This window comes from Notolepis coatsorum, assembly GCF_963971535.1.
Source record: "Notolepis coatsorum genome assembly, chromosome: 9".
Taxonomy (NCBI): Eukaryota; Metazoa; Chordata; class Actinopteri; order Aulopiformes; family Paralepididae; genus Notolepis; species Notolepis coatsorum.
In genome coordinates this window covers 105,624,770-105,635,656 of record NC_140173.1, presented here as the reverse complement: position 1 = coordinate 105,635,656, position 10,887 = coordinate 105,624,770, and the positions used below count along the sequence as shown (strand labels likewise).

General features: G+C 40.9%; 1 protein-coding gene across 1 annotated transcript; it reads left to right on the top strand.

Moving 5' to 3' along the window:
* Positions 1 to 8,875: 8,875 nt before the first annotated feature.
* LOC311234708 (D(1)-like dopamine receptor) lies at positions 8,876 to 10,273 on the top strand (the record flags this gene model as incomplete). The annotated part of the gene is made up of 1 exon (XM_084321950.1): positions 8,876 to 10,273. The coding sequence occupies one exon, from the start codon at positions 8,876 to 8,878 to the stop codon at positions 10,271 to 10,273; it is 1,398 nt and encodes a 465-aa protein (XP_084178076.1).
* Between the last annotated feature and the right edge of the window lie 614 nt (positions 10,274 to 10,887).

Here is a 10,887-nt window from a genome sequence, read left to right as displayed (position 1 = left end):
TAACGCCGGTCTGTCTGTCGAAGACTGAGGGAACCGCGTCCGGCTTCAGCTGATTAGTGGTCTTCTGGACAAACATCCCACCCCAACAACATAATCCGAGGCAATGAAGTGTTCGCTGCAGATCCTCCTTCCCTGTCCAACAGGCTGGTCGCGCCGCCTGAGTGCAGCCAGCCTGAGCCAACGTGACAACAACACTGTTTTTTTCACTGGTAGTTTGTGGAAATTAACCAACTTTCCTCTCTCTCACATGGTAAAATTAGTTTGAACAGCCAGGAGCAATACAAACAGAACCACCGCGGTCCCGTTGTTTTGTAGGCAACATTTTATTTACTGACTGACCCATTCACTATAGGCAGTGTACCAGCCGTGTATACACCCAACCAGTGGCATGACGTCAGCAACAAAATGGCCGCGCCCATAATGCTAAATGCTTCAGAAATGCACACAACAAATCGTTTTTTCTTAGAAACTGCTTATTTTTATAACGTGATTTCTTCTGTGGCTTATCTAAATACTAATGTGATGCTATGAATATGTATTTATCGCACTGCTTCCTTTCCACTTTAACCCCTAATTGCTCCCGATGAGCAGGTTGGCACCTTGCATGGTTGCCTCCGCAATCGGTGTGTGAATGTGTCAGTGAATGGGTAAAATGTGAGTAACAAATGGTAAAGCGCTTTGGATAAAAGCGCTATATAAAAAAGCAGCCATTTACCATCTATTTACTATTGTTTGTGCTTCCTGTTCATCCCCTCTCTCTTCTGGGGCACTAGAAACATTGCCCACTGACTTCTTCAAATATGATGCCTAAAGGGCGATTCATTTAGCGCCCCAAGCAGAGTCATTGGTGTGTTAGGGGGTGCGGACTGATGTGATGACGACAATGATGAATGCAGGGATTCAAGAGACAGGATTACAGCTGAATAATATTTCTTCTCCAAAAGCCATTTGAGAGGAGAAATTTGGTGGAGAAAATACAAATAAAAGAGTTTGGCGCAGACATCACATCCCGAATCACGTCAACCAGGAAATAACTAACGCTAATAGTTGTTGTTGTCGGAAATTGATAATAATCACAAGATACATTCAGACAGTGTTGGATCTAACAAAATGGATTTATGGACACATTTATAAAGTTCAAGCCCGGACCACAAAGCTTCTCGAAGGGTTAGAGCGACATGCGATGGCTCTTCCAGTTCTACCAGCTCAAAAAAAAGAGAGTCTCAGCCTCTGCATTATGATATGATATGCAAATGTAATTGTATGGGTAAGGGTTGTCTTTTCCACTTATTTTCTTCTCTTAGTGCTTTGTTTACATGTTAAAACCACGATTTTCTTCTGGAGGCCAATGGGTCTCATTCACCAACATTGCCAAAATATTTCTCTTATGGGCAACCATCTTGGAACCGCCTAAGACAAACTCACCAACAATTACACGCGGATTCACCAGTGTGTGAACCTATCTTAAGTGGCCAAAACGATCCCAGCTGGGATGCCCACAATGAGGAATGTCACTCATTGACAAACATGAACGCGCCTCCGGCAGCTCCTTATAAAGCCAGCCAACAGAGCTGTGTGCAAATGAAATCGCAAAAAGTATGACATCAAGAGTTAGACACACCTGTCCAGTTCATTATAATGCAACTGACTATTATGCAGCCGTGTGGAAATGGTGGCCGATATAGGTAGCGGAAGCGCTTTGCGACCGATCAAAATGAGATTAGATTAATGTATTGTCATCATACAGCTCGTGGCCACCTGCCGCAGCAGTACTGTATAGTCTATGTGCGTAATGAATTAATGCAGTAGGCTTATATTATTCTTATGCTCTGGTGTATGTTAGAACTTTGTAAAGGAACTCAAAGTGTTAAGAGCGAGGGACTGCTCTGGTGTATGTTAGAACTTTGTAAAGGAACTCAAAGTGTTAAGAGTGAGGGACTGCTCTGTTGTATGTTATTAATATGATAATATTGATCGACAAGTTAATTAGAGTTTCATTATACAATGGATCAAATAAGAACTTCACAGAGAGATGAGGTGCAGTTAATTAACGAGGTTAAGGTGGAAAATAAAGAGGGAGTTTGATTTCCAGTTGCGCCTTCTCACACCTGATAAATAGGGCAAGAGTTTTCAGAGAACACGGTCACCAGAAAGAACTGGCGCGGGCTGGGGGCCAACCATGGGACAAAGATAGGGCGCGGTAGCTGCTGGTGTCGCGACGGAAGACGACAAACAGGGAACCGCCGTGTAGGACAGATGTGGTGGTAGGCTAATATAGTGGGAGCGCCATGGGCTGTAGGACACTCACACCGTCCAACAGCCTGAAAGGGCGTGGCCATGGCAGGGGCTTGCAGAGAAAATATATAGCGAACCGGAAATTACAGTATGGGATGAGCTGCAAGTCCCCAGGCCATGGTATATGAGCGGTCAGGGAAACACAAGGGAAAGTCGAGTGTACAGAGGACTCCTGGGTTTGTTTTTCTGCTTTCAGAGTCTGGAGATGACCAACAGCGAGCGAGGGAGACCACCGACAGCGGTGGAGATGGCCAACGGGGCGGAGTCCAGCGGTCGCAGGCGGTGTTGTCCAGGAGAGAACGAGGCAGACATCGGAGGGGGCTTTCCTGCAGAAACGCTGTTTCGAGGCGTTTTATAACGACAGAGCATGGGCGGGTTTATTGTTGAATCATGGACAAAACAGGGACTTCCTTTCAGAGTCAATCAAGAGATCGAGAGACAAGACGACAGCGTGAAGTCCTGTGTGTTCATTGATGATAATTTACAGAAGTAAGAGATAGGTTGAAAACCTTATTGAGGATTTATATATAGATATGAGATATAGATATATAAGGTATATATATATAGGGGGGGGGGAATTTATGACAATTTCCTGTAGTATGTTAATATAGTCCTCTCGGGACAGATAAACCATTTCTCTAGCAGGATCAAGGGAGGGGAAAGGTGAGTTTAGCTTGTGACCACAAAAAAAGAGGGTTTTCTAGCTGAAGAGACAATTCCCAGAGGGGAAGATGGACATTGCAATGGGTGGGGAAAAACAATAAAACAACAAGATAGAATTATTGGGAGCAGACAAAGGAGCCCTAATTTGTTATGAGTAGTTGGCTGTTGTTGGTTTGGGTGGTTTGTTTCGATTTTCCTTGTGCACGAGGGGAAGCACGACAGACCTCAAACAGCAAGATCACTGGGTTTGACCGTATTCCGGCTTCATTTCTTGTGCACGAGAGGTGAAGTAGTAAGCGTCCAAACGACAGCCTAATTAATTGAAAACCCAAGTAGTTTGTTGATTCTGAAGGTTGATTTAGAATCAAAGGGGGGAGTGAAGGAAATCGAGGTTTTTTAATGTATGTAATGTATATTGGGGGAGATGACAGCATCTAAAGGGGCCAGGTCAGTGTTGTAGAGCAGGGTGTCTGCATTCCATCAGCACATAAACAACTGATAAGAAACAGCAGCAGGCAGACAGACATTTTTAATGTGTGTTAAAGGTTGCAAGCAGTTGCCATGACAGCGCGCCACATGACAACCAGAAGAGGGGCGGGGCCTGTCATAAATGATGATGATGATTATTATAATGTGAGTGTTCTTCCGCCTATGAGTTAGATTTAGACACGAAGCTGACGCGAGCGGACGTTGATCAGAGACTTTGAAACGGCTCCCTGCTCCCCTCGCAAGGGGGGGGGGGGGGGGGAGGACTTTTGGATAACAGCTAGGCTGCCACGATCACCGAGCGGGGTGAAAGGAGAGATCATTAGAATAATTAATTTAGTTTTCTTCCAAAGACTTTTCAAGGACAATACAGAATTGGTTTCCATCTGATCACAAGGCTTTTGTTTATGTAATAAACAACGTTTTTCAAGAAAGGTACTACTTTCTACTATAAGTGTCGAATACTTATGGTTCGGATTGCTTTAAAGGGGAATGGCAAAGATTGTACAGCCAGTATGAGGAGATGTCGGCGATAAAACACAATGCAGAGTCAACGGATGGAGAGGTGATAACACAAGCCAACAGATGGAGAGGTGATACTGGCTGATTGATTGAAATCTAACAATTCTAATGACTTGTTTTATTAGGATATCACAGATACTGCACTGCCCTATAGTAGTACAGTCAGTCCACCAGTCCGCTCATGGTATGCCCGACTCTGGCAGCCTTAATATGTGTACGTACGTATAGGGCAGAGCATATAGTATCTACTGAATCCTAATGAAACAAGTAATTAGAATAATATAAGCCTACTGTTCATTCATTAGACACGTAGGCTATACAGTGTGCATGTGTGGCGCCATAACACTTATGGAATATTAATACAGTCTATTTCACTATAGATATATCCACGCGATTAGCTTTAGTTCTTATTTATTTATCCACTGTAATTTGCAGTGTTGGTGTAGTAGGCTACATAGTGTATTTCAATATCTGTTTTATTGATTAATGATATATTTTAAAGAATGTAGGTTAAAGCTATATAAAGGAGGGGGGGGGGTACGAGCTAGAGCGTGTGTAGGGTATTAGATAGCAGGTATTGGGGGTATATCCTGTATAAGACATTTAACTATATGGTGATTTCATTGGATGTGCACTGTTAATAATGCTTGTATATCTTATTGTGTGTTTTCATGTTTGTTTATATGTTTGTTTAAAAAATAATAAAAAATAAAATACAAAAAAAGATATATCCACGTGATTAGCTTTAGTTCTTATTTATTTATCCACTGTCATTTGCAGTGTTGGTGTAGTAGGCTACATAGTGTATTTCAATATCTGTTTTATTGATTAATGATATATTTTAAAGAATGTAGGTTAAAGCTATATAAAGGAGGGGGGGGGGGGTACGAGCTAGAGCATATGTGTGTAGGGCAGTGGTCACCAACCTTTTTAAGCCCAAGATCACTTTTTTTTTTGGTGAAGGCAAGATCTACCTATTGAAGCGTTGAGAGAAAAAGACAGCCAAGATTGTACTTTAAACTAAATGACTTTTATTTGCCTGTATTCAAATTACCTGCAATGGTTTGGTCCAACATTAAAACGTCAAAGTAGAACTATTATGTACTTTCTCAGTCAGTGCTAAGTGCAGTCATCTTATGCAGCATCACTTTTCACATCAAAACAAAAGTAGAACTGTAATGTGGACTTTCTCATATTATTAACATTGACAAACATATTTACAATTAGCATTTTATAAAGTAGAACTGTAATGTGTACTTTCTCAGTCAGTGCTAAGTGCAGTCAGTGCTAAGTGCAGCATCAGTTTTCACATCAGAACAAAAGTAGAACTGTAATGTGGACTTTCTCATATTATTAACATTGACAAACATATTTACAATTAGCATTTTATAAAGTAGAACTGTAATGTGTACTTTCTCAGTCAGTGCTAAGTGCAGTCATCTTATGCAGCATCACTTTTCACATCAAAACAAAAGTAGAACTGTAATGTGTACTTTCTCAGTCAGTGCTAAGTGCAGTCAGTGCTAAGTGCAGTCAGTGCTAAGTGCAGCATCATTTTCACATCAAAACAAAAGTAGAACTGTATGTGTACTTTCTCAGTCAGTGCTAAGTGCAGCATCACTTTTCACATCAAAACAAAAGTAGAACTGTAATGTGGACTCTCAGGGTAAGATCTAAAAAAAAAAAAAAAAAAAAAAAATTTCATGGAAAGATCTACAGGGACAGTCTCAAAGATCGACCAGTCGATCAAGATCGACGGGTTGGTGACCACTGGTGTAGGGTATTAGATAGCAGGTATTGGGGGTATATCCTGTATAAGACATTTAACTATATGGTGATTTCATTGGATGTGCACTGTTAATAATGCTTGTATATCTTACCGTGTGTTGTCATGTTTGTTTATATGTTTGTTTAAAAAATTATAAAAAATTAAATACAAAAACAGATATATCCACGCGATTAGCTTTAGTTCTTATTTATTTATCCACTGTCATTTGCAGTGTTGGTGTAGTAGGCATAGTGTATTCCAATATCTGTTTTATTGATCAATGATATATTTTAAAGAATGTAGGTTAAAGCTATATAAAACGACAAATGGCTGTCCCATTGTACCAATCAATGGGATATATTGCATGTTGACTATAACCTGCATTCTTTCAAATGTATAATTAATCAATAAAACAGATATTTAACAAATAAGAAATACAAATGCCACAGAAGACATTAAATAATTATTATTTTCAATCATTTCACAATAATTGCATAATTGTGTTTGAATATCTGAGTATTCTTTAAATATAACACGTAATTTTTTATCATACAAATATTGTCATATTTATTTAAATTATGATTAATTAATTCACTATGATTCCTCCCAAATAAAGCCCTTAAGAACACGGAGCACACCAGTCTGTCAAATTAAGACTGCTCTACAGCGATCCTAAATCCTGCTCTTAGTTAGGGCCGAATCCAAGACAAGGGACGGTTGGTGAATCACAAAATCTGCCTAAAAATGTCTTAAGCAATTTGTTTTGCTCTTAAGTCCGTTGGTGAATGAGACCCAATGCCCACAAACCCTATGTATACATGTCACCTTTTCAACTCTTATCAGTTTGCAGGTCTGGTTATATACTGTAGTTACTGAAACTTGCTCTGCCCTCACAGAAATGACTGATGACTGGTTAAAGGAGATGGATAACTCAAAGATAACGGGTGTAGTGTTACTGGATTTTAGTGCAGCATTCGATGTGATGACAATGCACAGAGAAAACTACAAATTACCCAGAACAGAGCTGCCAGACTATAGTCATATACATTGCCCCAAAACAACGAACATAAACAGTATGCATATAAGGAACTCTTATGGTTATCGGTAGATAAAAGGCTTGTCTTATTAAATAGTCACATTCTTCAATAACAGCATCCACACCTCTAAGCCTGCAGTTTTTATATAGTCAAATTATCAGATGCAGTCACTTACACAATCATTTAACTAGAATGGCAGGAGAAGCTAAAATCATGTTATCTTACCTCGCCCAAAATCGAATGCCTTGCGAAAATCAGTCATTTATCGAGCCATTACTTATTGGAATAGTTGCACAGAACACATACGTCAATTAAATAGCTAATCATCATTTAAACATAAATTACAAATGTATTAGCTAGCAGTATAGTCCAGTGGTTATTTATTTTTGTTTTTAATTATTTGTTCTTATTATTTTCTTAAAGGAAAACTCCAACATTTTGGGAAATTAGCTTATTTAACATCTTCCCTGGAGTTAGACAAGAAGATACATACCTTTTTTGTCTCTGTGCGTGCATTTAGCTTTGGGAACAGTCGCTCCGTTAGCGTAGCTTAGCTTCATCACTGGAAGTGGGGGAGGACAATAGCCTGACGTTCCCTTACAGTGTATACAGTCACCAAATACACTCCAAATACAACTCCAAAACGTTCATGTAAACATGTTGTGACCTGTGTATTTACCACGTGGAGAAATAAAAAATAATTGAATTAGACAATTACGTTTTCTAAGCAAATATACTCGCACCTAAACTAACTTTAGGTTAGTTGTAACGTTAGTTTAGGTTCGTGTTAACGTTAGATAATGTACAAAATAAACGTTTTCCGCTGCTATAAACGTCGCACTTTTATTTTGAAAAACCCAGAAAGGAAGTCATTATATTTGCTTTAGTGACCATCCGGTTCTGTGTTAGCTCCGGTTAGCTACGTGCAGTAGTTAGTATTATATTATCAATACCAGCCATTGGATTACTGTTTTCTAAATTGGGAAGCAGGATTTTAAGTCATGGTATCCATAAACTTCAATCGGTTCGGATCCTTTGAATTAATGAGAATGTCCCCAAACACGGCTTCACGTAGAAATCACTGACTGTGCGCAGAGACGAGTGCTTAGGCAAAAAATAGTTCAGAGTATATTTGCTTAGAAAACGTAATTGTCTAATTCAATTATTTTTTATTTCTCCATGTGGTAAATACACAGGTCACAACATGTTTACATGAACGTTTTGGAGTTGTATTTGGAGTGTATTTGGTGACTGTATACACTGTAAGAAAACGTCAGGCTATTGTCCTCCCCCACTTCCAGTGATGAAGCTAAGCTACGCTAACGGAGCGACTGTTCCCAAAGCTAAATGCACGCACAGAGACAAAAAAGGTATGTATCTTCTTGTCTAACTCCAGGGAAGATGTTAAATAAGCTAATTTCCCAAAATGTTGGAGTTTTCCTTTAAGTGTGACAAGCTGAAGATGGTAATGCAGGCAAGCATTAGCTCTTCATCTTTCATGTGCAATTTTTTTTTAAATTTATTTCATATGATGTCTTTTTTTGGATGATTGTAATAAGTTAGGTTGTTGTATTGTGTATATACTCAATGTGTGTGTGCATGTGTGTATGTATGTATGTATGTATGTATATAGTGTGTGTGTTATATGTATATGTATATGTATATTGTATGTGTGTGTATGTGTATGTGTTTTAATAAACAATAAACCATTAAAGTGGCACACGATTTCTGTTTCTGGACCTTTAGCTTTAGCCCTTAGGTCTTCCAAGAGTTAACATTAATACAGAGGTTAAGCCTCCTCTAGCCTATATCACTAGGAGACTAGAGGCTGTAGCCTATATGCAACAGAATGAAGAGGGAAGAAGAGTATTGTATGATGTATGAGTCATCATAGCTGGCATTAGTTCTTTGGAGAAAGAGGCTGATTCATACAAGAGACAGAGACTCTCATTTGCCTTTGCGGAAAACTCGATCAATCATGAGACTGATGACCCTTTTGGCGTTATTTTCTAATTGGGAGAGCTGAGGAGGACGCGAGATCTTAGGGTGTGAGTAAACAAAGCTCATGTGAATAGGCTATCGATGCTAAAGCCAGAGATCAGAAATGGAAAACTATTTAACAACCTTGGATAATTTCACACAAGTTATCTCGGAGCTGGACGGGACAGGGGAGGATGAAGAGGAAGGGAACGGGGGGAACGGGCTGCGCGCTCTCATCGGTTGTGTCCTGTTCCTCCTCATTGTCTCCACGCTGCTGGGGAACACGCTTGTGTGCGCCGCCGTCGTTAAATTCAGACACCTCCGGTCCAAAGTGACCAACTTCTTCGTGATTTCCCTGGCGGTATCCGACCTCTTTGTGGCCGTGCTTGTGATGCCATGGAAGGCGGTCTCGGAGGTGACCGGTACGTGGCTGTTTGGCCGGTTCTGTGGAGTCTGGATAGCGTTTGATATCATGTGTTCGACCGCGTCAATCTTAAACCTCTGTATCATTAGCGTGGACCGGTACTGGGCCATAGCCAGCCCATTTAAATACGAACGGAAAATGACCCATAGGTTGGCGTTTATTATGATCGGAGTGGCGTGGACACTGTCCATCCTCATCTCCTTCATCCCGGTGCAGCTCGACTGGCACAAGGAGGACGTTGAGGCGGCGGTTGTTGGCGGCGCCAATAACTTCACCAACACCAGCGAGAACTGTGTAGCCAACCTGAACAAGACATACGCCATCTCCTCCTCCCTCATCAGCTTTTATATCCCCGTTATTATCATGATAGCCACATACACCAGGATTTACCGGATAGCGCAAACCCAAATCCGCCGGATCTCTTCTTTGGAGCGGGCGGTGGAACATGCACAGAGCAGCCATCAACCCACCGGGGACTGTAGTGCGAATGAAAACTCACTGAAAACGTCATTTAAGAAGGAAACTAAAGTCTTAAAGACCCTGTCGATAATAATGGGCGTGTTCGTGTTCTGCTGGTTGCCCTTTTTTGTTTTAAACTGCATGGTTCCTTTCTGCGAACCGGCGTTCATAAGTGACACCACCTTCACCATCTTTGTTTGGTTCGGTTGGGCCAATTCCTCACTGAACCCCGTGATTTACGCGTTCAATGCGGATTTCAGAAGGGCATTCACGTCGATTTTGGGCTGCAACAAAATTTGCTCGAGTTCTACGGTGGAAACGATTAATTTCAGCAACGAGCTCGTGTCCTACCACCACGACATCACGCTCCAGAAAGACGCGCAGGTCCTGGTTGACGCGCAACAGCATCCCCACGGCGCGCTCCCCAACCCCGGGGAGGAGGACACGAGCGCTCCTCTCGACAAGGTCTCTCTCCTCTCACGCGCGTCTAGTCGGAACCACAGGAATCTGTTGCTGCCCGCTACCGTTCAGCTTCAGTGTGATGGAGAGATGTCCTTGGACACAATAACGCCGTTTACCTCGGCAGGCGCACTGGAATGCAAATTATGCAACGCAATACCAGGACACATACAGGAATAGTGTACCTAATATATTGTGTGTTTTAGCTGTAGTTATTATTGGTTATGTATAGGCCCGTATTATGAGACTATTTATTATGTAGAAGGATCGGACAACGTCTTACTAGTCCCTATACGCATCTTTATTTGTGCGTAAAGTAGCTATAGTCAGTTGGAAATATATTATCAATAAAATGCAACCGTAACCACATTGTTATTGACTGCTGTTTTGATTTTCCTGTCAAAGATGAAAGCATATTATATATTTTAACGTTGTGCATATTTAGCAAAGTCATTAGAAAATAAGAGATCCCCTCTTACGCGCACAGTCCATGAAAGCCGCTGTTGTATCGCAGACATTTAATTTGTAAATGTATCGCCAGATGATTTCCAAAAAAAAAAAAAAAATTATAAAAAGAAATATATATATATATATATATTTATTTTATGCAGTCAGGCCACTGAACTTAGAAGCAGGCCAGGACAGTGTTTCTAGTTGCAGCAGCGCAATAGTTAGATAACCTAGGTGGGGAACAACCAGGAGATCACTGCAACTCACACAAGTTGGAGAACTATCTCTCTCTCTTGCTCTCACACACACACAAAAGGAGCCGCATGTGATTGGTGGAGGCGGGA